General features: G+C 38.2%; 1 protein-coding gene across 2 annotated transcripts; it reads left to right on the forward strand.

Annotated features, from left to right (window-relative positions):
- Nucleotides 1-1,137: 1,137 nt before the first annotated feature.
- fam120b (family with sequence similarity 120 member B) lies at nucleotides 1,138-25,220 on the forward strand. Of its 2 annotated transcripts, none has more exons than XM_028443059.1 (15): nucleotides 1,138-1,263; nucleotides 4,436-4,576; nucleotides 6,611-6,801; nucleotides 7,073-7,206; nucleotides 8,091-8,213; nucleotides 8,427-8,618; nucleotides 9,064-9,316; nucleotides 9,409-9,634; nucleotides 9,745-9,846; nucleotides 11,246-11,424; nucleotides 15,978-16,070; nucleotides 19,970-20,176; nucleotides 21,113-21,260; nucleotides 23,709-23,955; nucleotides 24,029-25,220. In XM_028443059.1, exons 2-15 carry the CDS (start codon nucleotides 4,441-4,443, stop codon nucleotides 24,057-24,059), a joined length of 2,262 nt encoding a protein of 753 aa, XP_028298860.1. In that variant the 5' UTR covers nucleotides 1,138-1,263; nucleotides 4,436-4,440; the 3' UTR covers nucleotides 24,060-25,220. The 2 variants fall into 2 exon arrangements, with proteins under 2 accessions (XP_028298860.1, XP_028298861.1); XM_028443060.1 differs by having other exon boundaries at nucleotides 11,249-11,424.

Consider the following 25,220-nt stretch of genomic DNA (forward strand, 5'->3'; position numbering starts at 1 on the left):
AATGCGCCATTTCCTTGCTTGCTGCAAAGCCTCATTTATTTTTGTGAATATATTAAATGTATTTAATTATGGAGACTACAAAACGTATATCAATAAAAGTGTTGTTACTTAAATCAATTTAAAAAATGTTCTTTATTACAATATCATCATTGCATATTTGCCATTTAATGAGTGTAAGGATTTTAATGTCCGTCCACCACACACTATGATCTAAACAATAGAACATTTGTTTTTTAAAAATACATTTTTACTTTCAAACTCCATCCATCCATCCTTTTTCCAACATGCTTGCTACTTTTCAGGATCATGGGGTCCGATAGTGCCTATATCTCCAGGTGTTATTGGGCGCTAGGTTAGGGTACAACCTGGTCATGGTGCCTGTCCATCGCAGGGCAACATACACACACAATTATCCACTTCTACTGGCAATCAGACACTCCAGTCAACCAAATATTCATGTTTTTGGAAGGTCGGAGGTAACTGGAGTACCCAGAGAAAACCCATATGAGCAAGGGGAGAACATGCACACTCCACACAGAAATAACCATGTACATTGGGGCTTTTTGATTGTAAATTGTTGACCTTACTTGTATATACTCTATACTTATATTTCCATGTATTTTTATACACATCATTAATTCATATAATATAATGTTTTTCTTCTATGTTTACATTTTGATCACTGTATGTATAATGTCTCGTGTTTGTTTCACTTGTTATAATTTCTTCACTTGATAGCTAATGTAATGAAATTAATTCCCCCCTCAGACAATTAAAGCATTTTAAATTATGAAATGTCTTCTTTTTAATTGTCAAATAGTGCTTTTTTATTGCATCATAAAGTCTGAAAAGACTTTTGTTTGATAAAACTTAGAACGATTTAATCAAAAAGGGCAATTATTAGTAATTCAGTAACTTGTTCTTCTGATAGCATTTTAAAATGTTCATTTATAGTGAATTTTTGATACTATTCAGCTGATTGTGTTTGCATTGAATCACTTTATTTTAAAATGAATCACCCAGCGATTAAAAGCACTTAAATTGCACACCTCTGAGGAGGAATCTCATCCACACAAACTCACTCGTGGTGTATGCTCTGAGCGTGCGCACGTGGGATTTGTTTTTGCTGCGTAGTGACGTCACTGAGCGCGTACCGGAAGTAACTCCAGTTCGCCCCTTCGCTTCACTGCACGGACAGTTAATGCTGATGTCTGGAGTGTGAAACGTGGAGTGAGCCTCCGACTTTAGTATTCACCTTTTCAGGTTCGTCTGCAAGCACCGGGAATGTTGTAACCTGGAAGTGATAATGCTCAAACGAACGCTAAGCTAACTGTTAGCTGGCATTTAGTCATTTTAAACGGTCAATTTGATTTATTTATTTATCTATCTGTTTACCAGTATCTAAACAGGCTTTACTGGAAATGTAGAGAGCTGCAGACACACGTGCTGTCCAGTTTATAATGGGGACAAATGAGATCTTCAGGTCTAGTTCTACAAAATCTTGCTTTATTGCAGTAACATTTGATATAGAACTAAATATATTGTCCTCTCTGAATTATGGCTAATATTGTTTTAATTCTATGATCTAAACAGCAAGTCTGGGTTTCTTGTGTCTGTGAAAAGTTTGCCTCTTCCACCTCTACCTATATTTATTTTATTAGTTTAGTTTATTTGAGCAATTCACATTCATAATTTTTTATTTATTTATTTTTTTTTTTACAAAACACAAGATACACCATTAGACGGTGATAAAAGCTCAAAAGCAGTAGGTCTCCATATTCAATTATCATTACAAACATACAAATAGCAACATCAAGAGAAAAGAGGAAAAAAGCATTTTAGTACATTTTGACATCACACATACTTATCACATTTATACATACATTATATTGGTGTACAGTATTTTTATTAATTTCAAATATTACAAGGTTACCTACAGTTATAAAAGAGCTATGGTCTTTTTCATGCACTAAACATGGACACATGCATGTGTGTGGATTTTTCCAGGCCTGTGTAGTTTTGTTATTGACTTTGATGAAGTTGAATTCAGTGTCATGTATATGTATAGTACTGTTTATTAATGTGCATTGATAAGGTGAATATCTGTATACATTTGCATAGGTTGCATTGTTCTTGTAGTGTCTGGTGTACATGCTTTTTGTGTATTCACTACTTTGTGAGCATGTTTGTGTATTAGCTGATGTGTACACGTATACATATCAGTGATGTACGGTGAGGTTCACCACTGCTCCGGCATTGACGTAAATCACATCTATGAATTAATAAACATAGTAGTAGAATAGTTTATTCCCCATTTGATTGGTTCGATCAAACATTCTTTAATGTTCTTACTTTTTCTTATAATTGTCCAAAAGTCCATGCACCGGTCCTTCCAGACATTTCTCAAATAAACAGTTGCACCTAAATAACCTCTCCTAGCTATTGCACAGTTGCTCTGAGGCTTGTAATGGTAGAATTATATGCATATTATAATTCTGAGTTTAAAATATGTCAATATAGATACAATATAGATATATATATATATATATATATATTTCACCCTTCCTTCATGTCAGGGTTCCGTTTCCCTTCTGTTATTTCTCTCTCTCATACAAGTTCGCAAAACATGTCTTGTTCCCACAGAGATTCCCTCTTTATGTCAGCACATAGACAATCTCATAAAGTGTGTCCTGAGCTGGAAAAAACATATTCCCTTCCCATCTTCAGTGTGATTAGCCAATAACAGCCTTTCTGATCGTTTTGTCTTTTAGAGCCTATAAGAAATAGGCAGTGGCTATCCGTACGGTTGCAGTATCAATATACAGACATTCTCCCCGTATCCAGCGCCCCTATTTGGCCAGTTTACGTCACATGATTGGTCAGTCATTGGCCAGTTTTGGTCACGTGACTAAGACTAAACCAAACCGTAAACCTAACCCTAAGACACTACGTATGTGTATTTCGGTAAATGCACCAAAAGCACCGGGGGTTGTCCATACGGGAACCGTACGAATAAACACTTTCAAATGATGCGTAGAAATTCTACTCCCTGAGAGGCGTTGTTTGAGGTCTACGCATTGCACTGTGGACATGTTATGATTTGTGCTGATTATTTATTTATTTATTTATTTTAACTATCACTTTTTAATTTGTGTGTTTTTCTAATATTTCTTTAATTAATTTTACGAGTTTTTTTTAATGTGTTTGTGTGATGATGATCCTTTTTATCAATTTTATTTCCAGGTTGCTGTGGCTAGATTTGTGTTGACCCTGTGTGACAGTTTCTCCTGGGGGACCACCTTGTTTTTTTTGTTTAGTTTTCTTTGGTTCCATGTCTAGGGTGTCTAAATTATTTAATTATTTTGATGTTTCTTTTAATTTTTCATTGTTTATATTTTACTGTTGCTTTTCATCGAAGGTAGTCGCCCCACTAAAATGTATCAAGAAAATAAAAACAAACAGATGATGAGGATGACTCACCTAGGGGAGGAAAGATGTCGTGTGCCCGCGCCTAACCCTAATACCCTAACCTAACCCTAAAACTAAACCTAAAGATTGTTGCGTTATTGGGTTATAACCTAACCCTAAGCCTAATCCTAACCCTAACCCTAAAATACTACGTTGTACTTTGGTAACCGTACTAATAGCACCGGGGGTTGTCTGTACTGCAACCGTACAAATAGACACTTTCTAAGAAATATGTGCTGTTACTGTGTGGTTTTTCTTTCCTTGATGAGAGCCTTCCTCGTCACATATCACTATCCTACTTTGTTGGTAGCGGTATTTTCCTCCTATGTTCTGATTAGATGTCTTCTTTCTTTTTTGGGGGCAAAATGAATATATCATATATGAATATATTCGAGTGTGATTATCTGTGTGCTTGAATGTCAATGCTCCATATATGCCGTATTCACGTGTGAGTTTTCCTCCCTGTGCTATCCTGTGCTGTCTTTCCCACACTCCCTGCCTGCTTGAGTCACATAGCTAGGGTCACAATGAGCGCACAAATCATGATACTGTTCCAGGTGGTACCGGACTCCAAGGTCGTACAAACACACACGTAGCCAAAATTGTTCAGATAGAAGAAAGGTGCTTTTCTCCTTGCACACGCAGACCAGATAACGGAGACTTTTTCTCCTTCGCTCCTCTTCATCCTCCCCATCATCCTCTCTCTGCCCCCACCCTTTTCCCTCTTTCTTTTCTTCTTTTCTCTCCCCTTTGGTTTTTTAGTGTTAGTATAGGCGTCCTCTCAGCGCAGAGGGTTCCTTTGTAATCAGTCCTTTGATTATGACTTTTTAATAAACTTTTGTTACTTTGATTCACCACTGCTTCCGTCTGGATTCCATCACCACAGAGTGTAAAGATTTGGTCTAAAATGAGGAGAACTGAAAATCTGCCACGACACTTAGTTTGTAATTTTTTTTTCTGTGTGCAGGAATAATGGGTGTAAAAGGTCTCCAGTTTTTCCTGGACCACTGTTGTCCAGAGGCTTGTGTGAGAGTGAATCTGAGAGAGATGGCCAGAGAACATGCTGCCAAAGTCCAGCAGGGCTCCACATCAGCAGCGATAAAGAAAGGTATTTAAAGTTAAAAACTGCGTTACTTTGCGTAACAGAATTATATTTCCTCCTATAGACACTTCATGACTGGTAATCTAATCCAATGGGTCTGAAACCTTTTTGGCTCAAGTACCCACTTTCTCTTATTTCTGAAGTACCCCCTTTGTCTTACTACAACATTTTGCTCATACTACTTTGGAAAAACCACTATAGAGCATAATGATGGAATGAACGAGTGAAAACAAACATTTTAAAGGGCACATGTTAAGCTCAATAACTTCTCTGTTCTTTAAACATCATAAAGTGCTATTAGGGCTTCATAAACATGCCCAATGTGTTTTTTTCATTGATTCCCTCAATCGTTAGTTAGAGGGTGATTTGCTCCTTTCTTACTGCAGGGTGAGCGCAAATACCTCGTTCCAATTTAATAATGCATTCCCAGTTTGATGATGAATTTGAAGCAGTACTGAGCTGGAGAAGCTGCGCCTCCAGGAAGCTCTCTGCCATGATTTACATGTAAACAGACACGCCCACAAAGGTGTGCATGTCAGCATCTTTTGCGCAGTGCTATGTATGTATTTTCTACAGTCTATGTATGTACCGGCGAACGCCCCGCCCCCACATTCTGTCTCGTGTTTATAAAGCAGCATCAGCTACGGAGTGGTTGGGAGGAGGGCGGGCCGTCCTCTGGCCCTACGTCACCGTGAGGGAGGAGGAAGTCAGTGTCCCGTCTATAGACACGCCCACTCATGAATATGCATAAGTAGGCTGCAAATCAGCCTGTTTGTCGGGTTGCTCAGAAAGTGACTTTTCAGAGGCTAAAACTCTGGAAAACAGGCGAGTTTGGGAAAATAATGTTCTTAGAACAAATGGAGATGGGTGAAAAATAGCATGATATGGGACCTTTAAAGAATCTCATTTTGTAAATAAGTGGAAAGAAACAGTATTTAGTGCGGTGGTTTCCAAACTTTTTTGTCTCATGACCCCTTTTTTTTTTTTTTTTTTTTTTTTTTATCGCGACCCCATTTTGATATCAAGAATTTGTGGCGACCCCAAAGACATTTTTTTTTCTAGACTTTTTTTTAGTTGAACTAGATTTATATTTCACAAAGGGAAAGTATAGAAATACAGTTGTTACGTTGCTTTAATTATTATTTAAAAAAACAATAATATATCAATAAAAATAAATAAATACATTTTAAGTTTCCAGAAATTTCAGGCGACCCCACGTGGGGTCCCAATCCTAAGGTTGAAAAACACTGATTTAGTGGCTCCTGAATAGATTTATTTCCATAGGTTTTATAATTTCCGGTCGTCTCACACCTGGGGTGGGACCAAGACCTACAATTTATTTGTTAATTTTCCATTGTGTACCCCCATTTGAGAAACACTGATCTAATCCAATCAATACTGGGTTAGAGGCTGAGTGAATCTGGGTTTTTTCCCCATCACATTGCACAGTTAGTATTGCCTGTTTCTTACCATCTGAGTTTTTGTAATGTGAAAAAAAGCTTGTGTGCTTCAAAAAATATCAAAGCTCCTAAATCATGCAAATCAACCTTTATAAGCTTTTAACCTTGTTACAATGTTAAGTCCTTATCAAAATCACCCCCAAAGTATTATTGGGCTTCCTTTCTGCATCTCTGAGAAATCCTCAACAATCCTGCTCTCTGAGCTGCTTCTCTGCCCTCTTCTGAAAAACTAGCAGTTCAAATTCTTGTGATGTCATTAGCATTATGAACCGCCCCCTCCAGGAAGTGCCTCTTGCTGGTGCCACGCCTCCACGGTGAACACTGCAGTGTAGGCACCCAGGGAGCAGACATCGTATCAATGATAGATAGATAGATTGTTCTGTATGTGCATTTAGATTCTTTATGTGTTACTGAACATGATGCAGACTTTTATTGAGTTTTCATTTGGAAAGTTTGACTGGGAGTGAATATTAACAAAAGATTTCAGTCAGTTAACCAGAACCCCGTACATTTGTGTGAAACAACATTTATTGGTACATTTAAAAAGGCCTGACTGCTAATATATTTGTTATGACTGCAGAGCCAACGCTTGTTGTTGATGGAATGGCTTGCCTGCGGCATTGGTACACATGCAAGGACTGGGTGTGCGGAGGGCAGTGGAAGGAATATGTTTATGCACTGAAGAGTTGGGTGACAGTGTTCACATCAGCTGGCATCAACTTGGTTTTTTTCTTTGATGGAGTCGTAGAAGAACAGAAAAGGCCAGAATGGGTGAGACTTCCACCTTTTTTAAAATGATATACTGCCTGCATTGTTTAATTTCCACCTTTTGGAGAAACACTTTTTGATTCTACTAAATAATAGTAATTAATAATACTGTTCCTAGTTTTGTTTCACCTGTATGAGGGATGCTGAGATAATTCCAAACTCACATTCACATCTCCCTCTCACATTATCTTCAGTCACAAAAGTTGAAATGAAGGCTTTGTGGTCATTTATGGTTCCACCACCTTCAAACCACCCTGTGTTGTGTTGTCTGCAGGTGAAGAGGAGACGCCGGGTAAATCGAGATATTTTTAAAGTATTCTGCCACATTAAGCAACATGGAGAGCAGCCTGGTGGAGAGCTGTTTTGCCTACCCTCAGCATTGGCCACTTTTACACCTTTTGCTCTCAGGTCAGCATTTATCTGGCTAAATATTAGACACAGCTACATCAAACTGCAGCATTTTTTCATTATACACTGCCTGGGCAAAAAAAAATAAAAATGATACGTTAATATTTTTTTGGACTTGCCAATAGCTTTGATAAAGGCAGACATTGACTGTGACATAGTTTTCTAATTTTTTGTCCAGAGTTAGATTTATTTCTCACCAAGATCTTGTATCGATGACATGAGATGCTGATATTTCTCCACTGTCCGTACAGTTTTTAATAATGCGTTGGACCCAGGAGAAGTCTACATTGCCGTTTGAAAGATTGTTTTCAACTCCACCGTAAACACTTAGTTTGTTTGAAATTGTCACGCATTTGCATTGTGGGACGTGGAGTCAGGGAGACGAATGCATACTGTAAAAGTGTTTTTACTTTGATCTGATATCACAGGGAAAACCGGGAACAAACTAGAACAAAAATGGTATCAAGTCAATCACTGTCCTCCTTGTTTTGTAGGTGGAGATAAAAAACAAACTTTCAAGCAGCAATTTTTTATGTTTTTCCTTTCTTTTTGGAGTAAATGTTGATTGATTCATTGATCTTTGAGGCAAACACTATGATTTTATTTTTTAAGAAAATGATTTAGTGTAACAGCTTTAAGTGATTACCTCATTGTTAGCAGATGCATTCTTTGTTTCAGTTCTAGTCTTCTGACATAAATGTTATTTAGTTTGAGTCAAAATTAGTCAGTATTCATTTCATTTTCATTCCTTACAATGCTTGAAAATTTGCTGTAATTGACTAATTGCAATTTAGATTTAATAAGCAGTATTTATCTTCTTGCCACCAGGAGTATATAGTTTTTCTAAGCTGAAAATGATGACGATGAAATTAACACTGTTACAGATCACTCGGTCTGACAGTGTTTCGGTCAGAGAAGGAGGCGGACTATGAAATCGCTGCTTACGCTGCAGAGAATCACTGCATGGGCATTCTGGGACAGGACTCAGATTTCATCATATTTGAGAGGTTTGTGGAACTGATATCAACAAGGCCTTGTGTTTGTATTGTACTGTTTTTTTTTTTGCAATAAGCACAAAGCACAAACATTCATGGATTATTTCTTCTTAACATTTCCATTCAATTTTTCTTTAACTTTTTCAAGTATATTCTTCTGTTTAATGCTAATAACTAATAGAGTAAAACCTGCACCTGAATGGGTTTTTAATTTGAACTTTCAAGTGCTCCCTACCTCTCTCTGGCCAAGCTATCAATGGACACACTTACCACCGTCATGTATGACCAGCAGAAGCTCTGCCAAACCATTGGTCTTCCTGTTCGTCAGCTGAAACTGCTGGCCGGTCTCCTTGGTAATGACATGGTGTCGGAGGAGAGGATGCAGCACGTAAGGGACAACGCTATGGCGTTTTACAGGTGCGTGGCACTTTACCTTGATCAATTTGTAATTCATTTTTATATTATTATTTTCATTATTATTATTTTATTCCGAATATGCAAATAGCACAAGGTTTCCTTATTGCTATTTAACAAGAAATTGAGATTTTAAGGAAACAAAATAATAATGAAGCACAGGAAAAAATAAATAAATGACTTATTTATGCAGGTATAAAATGTTTTCTCCAATTACATCCACAATTAAATTAATTAAATGAAATGAAGTTCAAAATTGCCTACAAGTGAAGCTTTGTTCACTATCTGTTTCTAAGATCCACTGATTTTGTTTGTGTATAAATCAACCAAGAGTATTTGACCAACCATATTCTTCTGTTTTGCAGTGTAATAGTTGTCTTGTATAATGTCTGACTGTGAGCCGTAGCAGTTGTGCTTATTCTTTTATTTATTTTTTAATTGTTTCCAGAGAAAGCCATCCTCAAACCCACCGTGGTGATCGTCAGGGGCAGGTGGTGCTAGCAGTATCCAAGTTTTTGAGCTCAATGTGCACCAAGGAAGATGAGGCAACTGGAAACATCCCACGTTCTCTCAATCTATCGACTCCTCAAAGAGAACTTCTGGGGAAAGGGATCTGGTATTACTTGTTACCCTGGGAGAGATCTCTTGAGTTAGATGACATTAAAGGTTTTGAAAATCATGTCAGCCCTGAAATTTTACAAGTAAGTGGTCTCATCAGTCATCTTTATTTTGCAAAATAAGTGGAATAAAAACATGAATCATGAATTATTGTCTGCTGTGTGGTTGTCAACAGGCATGTAGAGACAAGCACGTGGCAGCGGAAGGTTTTATGGTTTACAACATTGTATGTCATGGAGTCACAGAATGTAGCAACACTCTGGAGGACGAGCACGACTCTGAACTTCTGCCTCAGGCCCTCGTCTACAAGCCATGCAGACAACGCATCTACGGCCTGGTGCTGCTCGGGGGGGAAAGTGAGACACGCAAAAAACGTCTTTTTCTGGTGGCAGAACAGTCAGGCACGTAATGGTCATTTTTAGCTGCACTTCAGTGCACACACTTAAAGTAAATTGGAATCAATAACAGAGTGTTGATGAAAGTTTTGAATATGGCCTTGTGTGTTTTTCAGGACATTCTCTGACACAGCCTGTGATGAAGGAATGGTTTGTTTTCCCTGGAAACGTGTTGAATGAACCTGAATTGGTCCATCCTGTCCCAGTCACACTTCCATGTACTCTATTATTATTTTTTTTTAAATCTTTTACAATTTCTCATTTAAAGGGTACCTGTAGTGAAAATGTATTTAACATAAAATAGGTTTATTGTATTGCCAATAAACAATATGTGTGCTAATTTATTTAAAAAACACACATTAAAAGTCCCTTTTGGTGTGATTTTATACGTTAAAATACAATCCACAAGGTGCTGCAATGTTTGGCCGAATGTGACGTAAAGTTGTTGAATCCGGTGCATTGTTAAATTGGCTCCTACCTGATTTCTTTGATTTTTTTTTTTAAATATATGTTTATGTAGGGCTTCTCTACACATTTTCTTTAATGTTACATTTATTAAGATGGACAACACAGCGACGTGTGTTGGAGCCACTTTGGAAGTTTTTGAAGCTGTTATTGCGAGCTCTTGTGCATTGGAACAGCCGCAGCCAGCTGCACTGTTTACATGTCAGACTCCACAGAGAAGGAGACACAGTGGACTTACTGGGAGAAAGGTGCACATACAGAGCCACTAATCACTGTGTTTGCTGGTCAACTGGATTTTTTTCTCTTCCTAGCTGCTAATAAGCACTTTTTAAGAAAATTACCCGACAAATCCTTTAGTACTGTATTTTTCGGACTGTAAGGCGCACCGGATTATAAGGCGCACTATCAATGAATGGGTCTGACCTGGTCTATTTTCATACATAAGGCGCACAGGACTATAAGGCACACCGGACTATTAGATGCACCGGTTTGTTGTTGTTGTTATTATTATTATGGCTCATTAAGCGAAACAAAATAGTCAGATAAGTCAAACTTTATTCAACTCATTAACAATAATTCTCAACATAGTTCAGTTTTAACACATAAAATACAGAACATTAAACTCACTTTTTCAGTTCAGTATGTTGAAGCACAATACTGGTACATATCACTCCACGTGGCATCTGACTATGGTAGCCCTGAAGCGCCAAAAATCCATCAAGTGGTGCAGCTTCATAGTTTACCAAAGTTGTACTGAAACATTTTGACATATTCATTTCATACATAAGGCGCACCTGATTATAAGGCGCACTGTCAATTTTTGAGAAAAATAAATGATTTTAAGTGCGCCTTATAGTCCGAAAAATACGGTATTATGTTTGATTTTTTTGATAGAGTTTGCAATTAAAATTCACTACAGGTACCCTTGAACAAAAGCTGAAAAAAAGAATGTGTTGCTCCAATTATATAAACACTGTTGCAAGTTATTGCAAAAACAAAAAAATCATGTAGTTTTCACATTGGTTTTGAGGGATTAATGGAGCTTGGCCATACATATGTGATTTTCTAACAGACTCACTTTGACATTTTGGGCCTTAAAGACTTGCTTTCATACATAGCTTACATCTAATTGTAAATTTTCTGTGAATGCAGCAGGGGAGGATCAGCTCACCTTGGAAATGCTTTGGTTCAGCACCGCTGTCAGTATTTCAGCTCTGCGCCTAAAAACCTTTCTTTCCATTTTTGGCTGCATCGAGTTGTATAAGATGTTTGGGGTCATTGAAGATTCTCTGTTGGCAGCTTTGTGTCTGGTCACATACATCGTCCTACAGGTAGGAACTTCCTGTTTCCTTGATAACATGCCATAAACACAGGAAGGAGGTGGGGGGGGTGTTGGTCTCAATACAACAGGAGCAAAAGGGCCTTTATGTCATGTTTTAGAAGATATCAGATTAGCTCCGTATAAGATGTACAAGTGTTATAATATCAGCAAAAGATTAGATCAAGAGGATTACTGGAGAATGAAGGGGGAGGAATACCGGGATATTCTGCTTGGCTGTTACTTAGACACAACCAACCAGCCCCCCTTGAATAAATAAATATACATTTTAAAATAGGAATAAAAGAACTCAGAGAACGCCAACCTCTGCCAAGCTCCAAATATCCTCTTTGCCAGATATTGACAGTTATCTGGATCTGTTATCCTGATCATGGGACCATGATGAGGAACTAACCCTAACTAACTGAGTCAAATTTCATAAAGATTGGTCAATTATGAAGCGAGATATGAATGTTTGAAATTTGGCTAATGATGAGAGAAATTATTTTTGGATTTTTTTAAACTGATCCAGAATCAGTATATTGATCTGCATTCCCTTCAAATTGTAATTGTATTTTCCATGGTGTGAGGTTTATCTTTAGTTAAAATGTTTTCAAAGTCTGTTTAACCCTCGGGGCACCTTTGGGTACCAAATGTGTACTTTCTGCTTATTCAGTGTTTTAAACTCTCATTATCTCATTTAGTTTAAAGCCTAATTGTATGAAGTTTGGACATGAGTTTTCTTTTATTGTCAATCATGTACATGAATCCATCATCTCTTTTTCTTGCAAGATGTATAGAACAGGAGATATAAAACGTACCGACACTCTTTGAGTGTCGGACTGATTTGGTCCCATTGACTGCCATTATAACCACATATTTTGGATATATTGTTATCCTGCATATAAAAGCGGTTTTCCCAAAAATGCCTGATAACTCTAAGCCTTTACTTTCAAAATACAAAGAAACAGGTTTTAGGTGTGAAGACCACCCCCTCCCCCCAAAGCTACCAGGGTCAGCAGAGCTTTATTATAGAGTTTCAATAGAGGACATTTATTCTTTCCCTGCAAAATGCATGGCAATAAAAAAAAAAAGCTGAAAACCATAGAAATGGCCCTGGTGTGTTGGGATTCACATAAAAGAGTGGTGCGAATGTGGTTGAGAAAATATTTTGTGTGTATGTGTTAAAAGTTGAATAACAAAAGGCAAATGAACTTGTTCATCAGAGGTTTATTGACAAAAAGTTCATACAAACATGAAATATATAACAATGTAATGGAAAAACTTTAGATTTATGGTTAGGTCTGAAGTTCTGATGTGAAAAAGTGAGAAAAAAATATTTATATATGACATAAAGGGTATCATTGTGGTACCCATGGTCAAAGAGTGTTGGTTTTTTCAATAAAATCTCATAGTTCTAAAAGTAATAATGCTTCAAAATCATTGTTCCTAACACTTATTGACTAACTCAAGTCTGTAATAACTTCATATCAAATGTTCTAAAAAAAAATTGCATAAAAACATAGAAAAAATACAGAAATATAATGAAAACTTTATGTCTATGGTTAGGTCTGGAGTTGTTGAAAAGATCTGATGTAAAAAGAAAGTGGGAAAAAATATTTATATACAACATTTTTATGACAGTTTTATGAATGCATAAGCTCAAAAGGGTTAAGTATACTACTCACGTAATCCTGCTGACAGACAAATAAATAAATGCCTGTGAAAATATTACCCCCATGGCAGAGGCAAAAAGATGAAATAGTACCAACTATATAACTATCTTAATTGGAAACAGTGTGCCCTGAACGCAGTGACCTCTTCCAGCAGCACGATGTGCCTCACCAGCAGAATAATTGGTTTGGGGAACACAAAAACCCTTTTCATTTCCCAGATCTAAAGTCAGTCAGTTGTCTTTACAAGGCACAGCACGTAAACAACAATATATTGTTAATGATTTGTGTTTCAAACACAGTGACGTAATGGCTGTGTGTCTGCTGCTCAACCGAGAATTAAATGCATTACATAAGCTGTTGCAATAATAGGTTGTAAAACTCTGCCTTGTGATTTACATAAACGGAAAATGAAAGATCAAATCTTCTCTGTGGTCGTCAAACACACCCATCAGCTTTAGATTTGGGTTTTAAAGCTTTAACTGATACATAATTACTGTGTCTCTTGTCAACATGCATGTGAAGGTAAGCGTTGCTTTGTTAGTGTCGTGGGCTGGGCGCCCAGGTAAAACACAGACCATGGCTACTAGTGTTTGCGACCGCATTTCCTTCACCACCAAGGCTGATAATCCTTCACTGGAGGCAACACACACCTTAGTACAGTTAAATCTTTATTTTGGTTGTAAATGAGGGTCTTTCTATTCATGAGCCGTTAGTGATCCTGCTTTAATGCTCTCAGATCACACCTAAAAAACATGAAAGAAGCTCATACTTTATGACGTCATGTGATTAACCTAAGACCAATGGAAATCACAGGACCACATCACAAGGATGAAGGCTGCGTGCGTCACAGTAAAAAAGCAAAACAAAAATTACTTTGCTTGTTCTTTAAACATGTGACAAATAGATGTGGAACAGCAGTGTTTCAGGTTTAGAGGGATCAATTGGCTTGAATCAAATGTTGTTAAAAATGAATGATTTAAGTGTTGTTTATCTGGATTGTCATTTTTTACGCTTGTTAGAAGTACACAGAGTACAGCTTTTCAGCATCATTTTAATTTGGTATGGCCTGACTCTTTCCTCGGTCATTAGGCTAAACTTTAAATCATCAAAAATGTATTAAGATCCAATTAAAGCAGTAAAAATCAAGAAACAGTGTTCAATAATTTCGAAATGAATTTAAACTAAAAATGTAAGTCTACATTTTATTGTGCAGTGGTAAAAGGATGAAGTTCGTCAATGGTTAAAAGTCTTGTTGCATGTACTTATTTACAACAATAGTGAAAGAATACTTCTGTCTTATGTGTGTCTATCAAACCTCACATGTACAGTATACATTTTAACAAGTCATGCTCATGTTGCCTTTTGAAATGATTAATTGCGCATTAGAGCTGTTTGCTGTGGTTTCTAACGCAGCCTGCTACAGCGTGTAACATCATTTATCTTGTTTCATAAATGGTGAATTACCTAAAGCATAATTCGTTGAAATAGTGCTGGGCCTTTTGTCAGTCACTGCTGCTTTAGAGAAAATAGTTTGTCATTTTGTGTGATGGTAACATCTTATGTTGACCTAATGCTGGGTTTCCTAAAAGCTGATATCAGGAGGATGAAAAGAGAGAGAGAAAATTCAAAAGCGAACGTCTCAATGTCCCTCCCTAAACAGCTCCACTTCCTCCCCTGCCTCTACCAGAAGCCACGCCTCTACTTTTGTGCACGCAAATCGCGGAATATAACAAGGTCACACCGGGTCGCATTGATATAGGTCTATGTGTCATTGTTATTCTTTTGGCGATGGACATTTCTGAGGTAAGAGCCTAAATCTATGCCATGCTGCTCAGAGTGGTACCTGTTTGCTGTTGTGACGCGCAGCCTTGTTTCCGTGCACAATTTACGCACGCGCATTCACTTTGATTGACAGTCTTCGCTACAGGAAGTCGAAGCCTATTGGCTGGGCGATCACGGTGCGATTTTGTATTTGTATGGGGGTCTGTAGAATGAAGGCGGGGCTTATATACATTGACTTCAATGAATGATCACCAGCAGTAGACCATAGTAAAAGACGAGTTAGGTATTTTTTCGCATTTCAAAAGAATGATACATAAACATAGATTTCTCAGAAACTCCGGATATCAGCTTTAAAGGTTTATACACTTTTGCTACAAATGTTCCGCAAAATATTCCAGTTGTTCCTAAAGATCTGTGCTTGAAATAAAATAAAACTTATGTAGAAGCATCTTCTATTGTCTATAATTGGACTTGCCAGTGAAAGAGTCTAACAAAGAGCTTTCTAGGATGTCAAATTTCCCAATAAGAACTATTCAGCTAAATATTTTGTACCTGGATTTTAAATTAAAATGTTAAGTAAAGTCTAGTGAGAGTATATGAGTGATAAGCTAGCAACTGTTGCCTTTTCACCCAGACTGACCCGCTCAGACAGACAGAGTTGAATGCTTGTTAGAAGAATCGACTGTTGGCCTTGCTGACAGATGCAGGTTATTAATCAAAGAAGCAGACGGCTAGTGGAAGTCAGTAATTGAAATGGATGAAGATCCTACAGACAGACTGGAGAGAAGTTTCTCCAATGAACTGTAGATGAGTGGATAATTAAAGACGAGCCCACAGCCTGGCAAACAATGGCTGCTGCTGTCTGAGCAGCACTTCATTCACATTCGTCTCTCCCTTTTATTTAGATACCTTCTGGGTTTGTTTGTTTTCTACACACAAATGGGCCGCCTGGTTTGTAACAAACAGCATTGTTTCGCTCTCTGTTGACTTGTTGCACCGCGAGCAGACAAAACAAACTGACCCACACAGAGGGGACACACTCGGGCGCGATGGTGACACACTAACCACAAATTGTTCTTTGTGTGTTTGTGTGTCCGTGGACTTTCAGGTACAAACTTTGTCTCAAGAGGATGTTGATGCTTATCTGAGCCAGGCTGTGTGTCTGAGGCTGAAAACAAATCAAGAGCTTCAACAAATTGAGGTATGACACACACACACACACACACAAGCATGTATAAACGCTATTGCCTTAATTCTACTTCCCGATACTGCAGATTCACACACATTACCAACACCTTTAAAATCCACAAATAAAAATGTAGAAATAGTTGAGTCTGCTTGTTGTAATAATGATTACCAGGGTTTTCTTCAGGTTTGCAGCTTGGGGACCAAAAACCTTACGTTGGCAGCACGAGGGCCTGTTTTCCTTTTAGTAACAGTTTTTTGTTTTATTAGTCCTACAGTTTAGGAGTGTTGGAAGCTGTTCCCTATTGCAGGGAGGATACTAATACTTTCACACCACGTGTGTGGGTGAGTTGCTTAAAGACGTATCTGTGAATTTCTACACATTTGTTCTTTTTGCACTTGCTGCCTCCTTATAGCCTTGATTATTATATGACTCAGTAACGATATAATATTTTACCTCCTCGTCTGTTATCTAAACAATAACCAGGACTGTGCAATAATTCAACTGCACTTCATACCAGAGCGGGGGCTCTAATTCAAAGGTATGCATTGCTCATTCTACACTAAAACACAATACACGTTGGGCCTCATTTATCAACCGTTCGTACACTCGGATCTGTGCATACGACTGTATTTTTACGTAAGCTTTGGTATTTATAAATGTTAACGTAAGCATGCGCTACGATCAAATCTCATGTCAGGTCTGAGCAAAATCTGAGTGTGTGGCTTTGCGGTGCAGCACAGCAACCCTCAGCCGTCATTAAAGCATAAGCAGCCACATATTCAGAACAGTTCAAAACAGATTATTAAAACTAATTCACCAAAATAAATGAAATTAAAAGACGTCCACGTTATTACTGATACCACTTTTTTGTTATCCTTCCACGAAATACCGTAGAACCTCACTGGTAAATCCTGGTAACGAGCAAGAGTGTGTAGGTTTAATAGTGCACACACACGCACATGGTTTGACCACTTTTTTTTTTTACTAAATGTAAATAATTGTTTACATCAATTAGCAAGCATAAGCTTTTGGCTGTGGACTGGTAGAATTTAATTAAAACCATCATTAAGCATTATTAAGTTAGTTATTGAGACTTTATTTAAACCTCAGCCGGAGTCCGTTCCCATACACCAACGTACTTCACTGCCTGCGTTATTCTCTTCCTCATTGCGCTTTCATGAACTCCTTTAATCTCATTTTTCACACGTCCAAAAAGCAAATCTTTGATTGGCTCCACCTCTGCTCTAAGGATGCTGTTTTTCATTACGGAAAAGGTTATTTTCTTGCCAGTGTTTGTTTGACCTCAGTGGGCGGGGCCTCCGAAGCAGGAATATTTGTGGGCGTAACGGATTGATGACGCTCATATTCAGCCGCTGCATTTATCAACACCCGATTGTTCATTTGCTGGAATTAGTCAGATACAAATTGCACACTGTTATGCGACCTAATGTGCACTCAAGTTTTCACCCGTTTTCAGGCCAACTTGATAAATGAGGGCCATTGTGTGCAAGCCTTTTTTAAATGAAGATTAGTAAGTGATATCCATTGTTAACTTCTTGTGTGTGCGTTTGGGGTTTAGCTTTTGAAATGTATTCATTTGGTCAGAAAAGTCCTCGTGCACGCGTGTGTGTCTGAGTGTATGACAAAGACAGTATGCTGGCGACAGAAGCCTGTGTGTTCTGTCAGACGCTTACCACATGGAGCTATTTACGTCACACACACCCCACCCCACTGGACACACAAACACGCTCGCACGCGCTCACATTTTTGTCTTCCCTCCTCTTTTTTTGTGCATAGTTTCACATTTTTCTTTTTTTTTTTATAAACTCGGCCACTTTCTCATTTTACAACTCTTTTCATGGTTTTTGTATCCTCTCCCTCCTGCTTTTCTTTGTCTCGCTTTGTGCGGTGTTTGTGTGCGCCTTCAGGCATTTGTGCCCCTGTTCATCGGCTCATTGTTCTCAGAAGGTAAAGCTGTGTTTGACTGGAAGCAGGTGGCAGGCAGGGCTGTATGTCTTTGTGTGATATTGTGCGTATGTGGTTACATGTAATCACTGTTATCAGTGTTATCTGCCAGAAGACAGGTGAGGGAACACACACACACACACACACACACACACACACGCTCAGACACACGCTCAGACACACCCAACCTGCTGTTATAGCAGTCAGCTTCAAATTGTTATCCCCTGATTTTTATTAGCAGTAAGTAAACTTTGCTATGACAGTAATGTGTGTATACGCTTAATATTTTTGTAATAAATCATATTTTTGTTTTTCTTTCAAAGGTGAAAATAATATCACCTTATAATAATCTACTTTTTAATATCATGTTCCATTCATTACCTTCTCATGTAATTTCTGGTATTCCTTTGGCTCTTCTTTTATTTAATCAACATTTTCTCTATTTTTTAGTCAAAGTTTTTTTTTTTCTTACTTAGGTTTTAATCATTTCAGCCAACACAGTACAGTAAAGAGATGTGGAGTTCCCCTAGCACTTTGAGATGAATTTTGCTGTAATTAGCTCTACATAAATAAAGTTTAATTTAATTTAATTTAATTACTACATAATCATTTTTTAATTTGTAAACTTCAGTTACAAAAAACAGACAAAAACAAAGAAGCAACATAGTATAGGAATAAGAAAAGCAAAATGACAACAGGCAAGCACTTAAGAGGATGAACCAGAAAATATAACAAAATAATTAAATGTTAGAAATAGACAATGTTGTAGTTAGTATTTAAGACGCATCCAATTACATGTATACATATCTACCGTATATTGATAACATATATTAATTCCCTATGGAATCATGTAAAAGGACACAAGTGTAAACTAAAATCCTAATTACCAATGACAAGTTTTAAGAACAGTAGAAACAAAAGGGGGTACATTTGAAATATTCTCCATCTAAAACTCAGATATATGGTGCATAGTCAGTTTCTAGGATTTAGTCAAAGTTTTGACACAAAGTTTGACCTCCCCTTTTAGTCTTATCAGTACTGTAGACCACCTCATGAGCCAGTGGTAAGTGACAGTGAAGTGGATGGCCTCTGTCGCATTTAGTAATGTGATTTACGTGTTGAGGTCGAGTTAATAAGGTCGGCCAAGATGCAGCAATTAGTTTGGCAACTGTGAAGTTAATGGTCAGGAATTTGTTGCAGGTTGTGACACTCGACATATTTAAAAAACAGATGCTTTTTTTTTTTTTTTTGCAACTTTTAAAAACAGATGCTGGTCTCCTTTTTTTCATTGCAAATTGAGAGTGAAATCAAAACCGTAAACACACACCTATGTGTGCTTTGATTGATTATTATTTGAAAATAAAGCAGTCTAAACTTTCAGAAAAATCATAAAGTGTGAAACTACCACATGATTTCTTCTGCAATACTTAATTTATTCAGCAAGTCTAAAAAAACCCCCATAATATATAAAAAGCAAGCATTTATGTGATTTTTGATTTTATATAATATCTATAAAAGAGATTATTAGTGTTCCCTGATATGGAGAAGCTGTAGTCGTGCATGTCTTAGACCTGTTTCTGCTTGTTTAGCTGTTTACAATGAGTACATCCTTGTCAATTCTCTAGATCTACATGATGGATTGGAAAAGGGATCGAAAACATGCAGCCCTGCTGGACCGTTGTGTGAGAAACCTAGTGTTGAAATATTTGGAATTTTTTAGAAACCTAAATTCTCTGTTTAGTCTCATGACTACACCAGAAATGTGTTGTATTTCTGGATGATACACATGGCTCTGGGTAGTGTTTTTGAGTGCGTAGTGTGGTTAACATTTGTTGGAGGCCAAGCAAGCGTCACTGCAGCTGAGTCGTAGTGGGAAAAAATTCAAAGCACTTTGTAGAAATGTTTAAAAGCTATTTTCTAAAACCCGACTCATGTTTTGTTCTCAGCTGCCTTTCCTCTGTAGCCGTGCTGTGCAGCTTGGATCCCTCTACGTCCGCGGGCTGAGCCACCTGCTGGGAGCTAACTGTGCCAGCGGCTGCCCGCTGCCCAGCGCCGCCCTCATGCCTTGGCAGAGCTTTGATGGACGGCTGTTCCACTCCAAGTATCTGCTGGCGCACAGCGGCACGGAGGGAACTGCACTTGTGGATGAAGATGTTAGTGGACACAGGAAAACAACAGTGTGATTGTGCCCAATGGGCTGTGCATGTGAATGAGAAAACATAATGCTAATAATAGTACTTTCAGGGTTTTCACCATTCAGTGTTTTAAGGCTGGTCCTTGTTAACTTTGTGTCATCAAAAGCAGTGGTTCTGAAACTTTTTTTTTTAGCACAAGTACCCCCTTTTTCTGAATCCAAGTCCAACTTTGTTTGACTACAACATTTTGCTTGGAAAACTATTTAAAAACAACTATAGAGCATAATAATGGAATTAACTAGCGATAACACACATTTTAAAGAATCTGATTTTGCAAATAGATGGGAAAAAACTGTATTTAGTGCAGTGGTTCAGAGCTCAGATTTATTTATTTATTTTATTTTATTTATTTACTGCATTTTAGTTTAACTAGATTTATTTCACAACGTGAAAGTAAAGAATAACAGTTGTTTAAGATTGTGTGTTGTTTGAGTTAATTAAAAAAATGTATTAAACATTTTTCAAATTTCAAAAATCAATTTTGATTTTTTTAGAAATTTCAGGCGACCCCATTTAAAGTCCAGGCGACCCCACATGGGGTCCCGACTCCAATGTTGAAAAACACTGATTTAGTGGCTCCTGATTAGATTTATTATTATTCATCTCACACCTGGGGTGGGACCAAGACCAACACTTTATTTGATAATTTCCCACTTTCTCGCTCTCTCAAGTACCCCCTGTAGTGCTATCGCGTACACCTAGGGGTACACATTCTCCAATTTGAGAAACACTGGTCTAAAGGGTATTTCATGGGGTGTGTTCCACCTCAGACCTGTCTGGATAGAAAGGTTCTTTGTGAGCTTGTGTTGGTTTACATCCAAAATCCTAAATAAACATGATTTATGCAAGAGGATCGATTAAGCTCATGCAACTAATGTCTGCTTCTCTTTCCAGCCATCCTGCCTGTCTTTGTTTCTCCAGTTGAGGGACGAACTCACAGTCACTTGCAGAAAGAGAGGCCGAATCCTGCAGTCTAGACCACAAATGCCACAGCAAAATGCTAAAACCTCTACAGCAGCCAGCTACAGAGACGGAGACCCTGGTGAGATGAGTGACTCCTTAGATCACTACTTAAGATCCTCACACAGATCTATGTTGCTAAAAAAAGGAACATGTCTGTCTAGGGCTGCTGTGACCACAAACTTACCTCCACCAGTTTGCTTCTGGTGAGGGTGGTACGTTTGTAAAGGGCTTTTGGGAATCATAGCCATTATAATTTGGATCAAGTCAAAGCCAACATCAGGATCCAAAACAAACCTTGCTTTCCTAAAATCTAACTAATTTAATACAACAAATTATGAATGAAACAAAGTTGTTGCATTTGAGTTTTTGTTTTTTTAATAGTTTGAAGTCTTATCAATCATTGCTTGTTCAAAGAATGATTTGACTTTTGGATCCTTTTGCTACTAATTTGTTCTTTAGACATCAGCCCTTCTTTGTCTACTGTTTATTTGCCTTTTGGGGCAAAACTCTTTGGAAAAAAAGTTTAGTTTATTTTTCTAAGTCTTATAGATAGAATTCTGGAGTTTTTTGGTGTTTGTGTGCTGTCATGGTAAGCCTGCAGTCAAGCTGTATACTGTTTAACCACAATGCCGGGAACAGTCGCTGCATGTCAGACTTTTGTTTCGTTTCCTTTCATTTTCACTGTAAACAGCGTGAGAAAAAAAACTACAATCATAAACAAATTGCAGGAAAATATTACAAATGGTTTGCCATGAGACCTATATTTATTTGAGTGTGTTTGATTTAAGATAATTACTGTCCACGGTATACGTTATACTGACTTTCTCTGAGTTTGAGAGTCACACAGAAGCTTGAACATTGATGAAAACACGCCTGGAGCAAAACAGAGATGCATATATAATCTGACAGTTGATCTGTGGTTGTAGTTCTGTTGGCGTTTTGCAGAACCACATTACCCAGAGGGCTGTGCTGTAATGAGCTCCATGTGTGCTGCGGCCTCATCACATACCAGTGTGTGTGTGTGTGTGTGTGTGTGTGTGTGTGTGTGTGTGTGTGTGTGTGTGTGTGTGTGTGTGTGTGTGTGTGTGTGTGTGTGTGTGTGCGTGTGCGTGTGCGCGCCTAGACCAGAGTCTTGCTTTGTCAGTGCACCAGTAATAGTAGGTTTCTGTTTATAGGCAGGCAGAGCTCTATTTTAAGACACACAACAAGACTGATTACAGACTCCCTCCGTCTCCCTCTGCCCCCCCACCCCACACTGTCACTCTTTATCTTGTATCTAGTTGTCATTGTCTTCCCCTCCTGTTTTGACAGTAAGTCTATTTTTGGTCAGTTTTGTTGTCAATTATCAACAGTTTTTTTCTTTCATATTTGCTTTTGATGTACGAGCTCTTGGCTGTTTGTAGGTGTGAGATTCTTTTTCAGATCCTAGTCATGGATCCTAGTCGCATCATCGGTAGATGATCCATATAAGTTCATGAAACATGCATATTTTCTAGCTTCTGATTTGCGCGATTGTTTTTCTGCACGTATGTTGTCGAACAGTCTGAGAATTGCGCCAAGTTGTCTCTGTTTTGCCCCAGTCCACCCTTGAGGGTCTCTCCAGGCTGTTTTTGGTTTTCTCGATGGAAGGTTTTGCACTCATTATACTTATGTTTCATTTTTGCCTGACGCTGACACCAATCATTACTACAGAACTGTGGGGAAACTGAAGATCATTTCTCTACATGTGTATGCGATACATAGAGAGAGTGGGAGAGTGCGTTTGTGTGTGTGTGTGTGTGCGCGTGTGGTTGAGGGTAGTGATGGCGCTCAGTGGTATTGTCGGGGGGCCTGGTTTGGTTTTTGTTTGGAATTGGGCCTGATGTTTAGTCTCTTCAGTAGAAGTATCTGCTTTGCTCGACCACTTGCCTCTGCAATTACACTCCAGCAGTGAATCGGTGTAGCTTCTCTGCCACAGCGCAGCCCTTTATTTCTGTCCAAGTTGCTGGAAACAACCTCCTGTTGGTTCTGTCTCACAGTTTTCTTCACACGTAAAGAAACATATTCACAATGATGTCTGTTCGATGTTGATTATGTTTATTTCTATCCTTTAAATCAGAAATGCTTTCCTTTCACCTAACAAACGTAAAACAGACCATTTGGGCTGTTTGTGGCTTTTGCTTTTCTGTGCTTTCAAAACAATTTACACTATCATGTCTAAAGTTGGAGAATGTTGGGTTATTTGGTTTTTTTAAGCTGCTACATCTTTCTGCTTTTTCTTTCCAAAAAATTTTGGTATTTTTACTTGTGACCAATTTTCTAAAATTAAACAAAGCAGCAGGGTAAAAGGCGTCCCTGTATTTCTTAGATCGATGTCAGGAGAAGGTTTCATTAATGAACACTACAATCAGATATCTTTGATCAGCATTTTTTTAAACAGGATTGCTTTTGTTTTGGTTTCACCTTCATAAAAATCTAAATCTGACCCTGCAACTGCTCAGCAATCCTTCAGACCATCTCTCTGTCTGACCTGCATGTTGGTGTTTAGATGGCGCTGAAGGTTGGAGGAGAAGCAGACCAACATCTGCAGGCCGCTGGCATGAGGAGGGATGGAGGGAAAGAGAGCGAGACAGAAGAGACCCAAGTGATTATGAAGACGGAGAGAGCACATGGTGGAGAGATGGACATAGAGGAGGAAGACGAGGAAGAGGAGGACCTCACAACATGAGGCGACCTCCAAGACAGTCCAGAGGTCGAGTGTTCAACCACAGAGGGAGATACCAGCTGGCTCCCAGGTAACACCGCTGTAAAGTGGAAAGGTCACTGCTTTACTCATTCTTTTTAACCTCTCGACTCTTCTCTTGTTAGATGGTCGCAGCCTCATCGTTCAGGAACATAACTCGACCCTGGACTTTGAGGAGAGGAGGTGAGGATGAGAGGCGAGGACATATGAGGATAAAACACGGTAGAAAGAGTGGAGGTAATAAATATCTCTGAACAAAATGAGTGGGTAAACAATGCAAGAAGAGATCATGTTGTTTGCTCAGTTTGGTTATTGAAAGAAACAGTTGCAAAACAAATTAAGACCAGGCACAGGAATGCAAACACAGGACATTTATTAGGAATAAGACCTGAGACATTTTTACCTACATCTGAAACGTCTCTGCATTGCAGTGCTGGTTGTAGAGCTTGTGAAGTCTCAGAGGCTGATTGTTTTCCTGTTGCACTCATAACACGGTGAAACCCACCAGAGAGGAAAAGGATGCAGAGACGGTTCCTGTGTGAGAATTTGAGAGGCAGCATAACAAAACTGATCACACATCAGTCAGATTCCCTTTGCTGTGAACTTTGTGGGTGACAATGTTAGGATCACATTTTGTCCTGTTGCTATGTTCACACACAAGATGGATGAAACTGATTTTAGATTCACTCAAAGCTTAATGAATTCAGTCCAGATAAAAATGTATTTATTTGTGATATCATCCCTACATCAATGGTGTGTGGTGGTTACATGCAACATTACAGTATCAGAGCTTTATTAATGATAGACACAACAATCTTATTCAGATTTTAGTTTTGGCAGTGATTCCTAACCAGGCTTATTTCAGCACATTACATTTCTCATTTAAATTCCAATATTAAAGGACAGATTTCCAAATCCTTCTAAGAGCATACATACGCATAGACCACAAAACGTTCCCTATCCATCAATAATTAATGGTGGTGACAAATATTTGAAAAAGCATTAAAAGGCAAAAATCTAAAATAGCCAAAACATTTGTAATACATTAATAAACAGATTGAATTATTTGCTGCTGTGCAGTAGACATAGGAGATGTTTCAGACGAGTCTTGTGATATAAATATATAAACATTATGTAAGAAAATGAAGGAGTACTCGTGACATCACAAATGTTGGGAATCTTTGTTTTGGGGTTCAATCTAGGCTGTTGTATGCTTCCAAAGAGAATCATTTGTCAATATCAACATACCTTTATTTTGTACCTTCTTCATGTTCTCAGCCTCAACCTGTGACTTATGAATAAATATTGATCAGTTTT

This window comes from Gouania willdenowi, chromosome 3, assembly GCF_900634775.1.
Source record: "Gouania willdenowi chromosome 3, fGouWil2.1, whole genome shotgun sequence".
Classification (NCBI taxonomy): Eukaryota; Metazoa; Chordata; class Actinopteri; order Blenniiformes; family Gobiesocidae; genus Gouania; species Gouania willdenowi.

What these genes read in the sequence shown, in the direction of transcription:
- fam120b (XM_028443059.1), top strand. Translation starts at nt 4,441, where the DNA reads ATGGGTGTAAAAGGTCTCCAGTTTTTCCTGGACCACTGTTGTCCAGAG. An exon ending in TTTACACCTTTTGCTCTCAG is followed by an intron (nt 7,207 to 8,090) that starts GTCAGCATTTAT and finishes ACACTGTTACAG; the next exon opens with ATCACTCGGTCTGACAGTGT. An exon ending in TCTGGTGGCAGAACAGTCAG is followed by an intron (nt 9,635 to 9,744) that starts GCACGTAATGGT and finishes TGTGTTTTTCAG; the next exon opens with GACATTCTCTGACACAGCCT.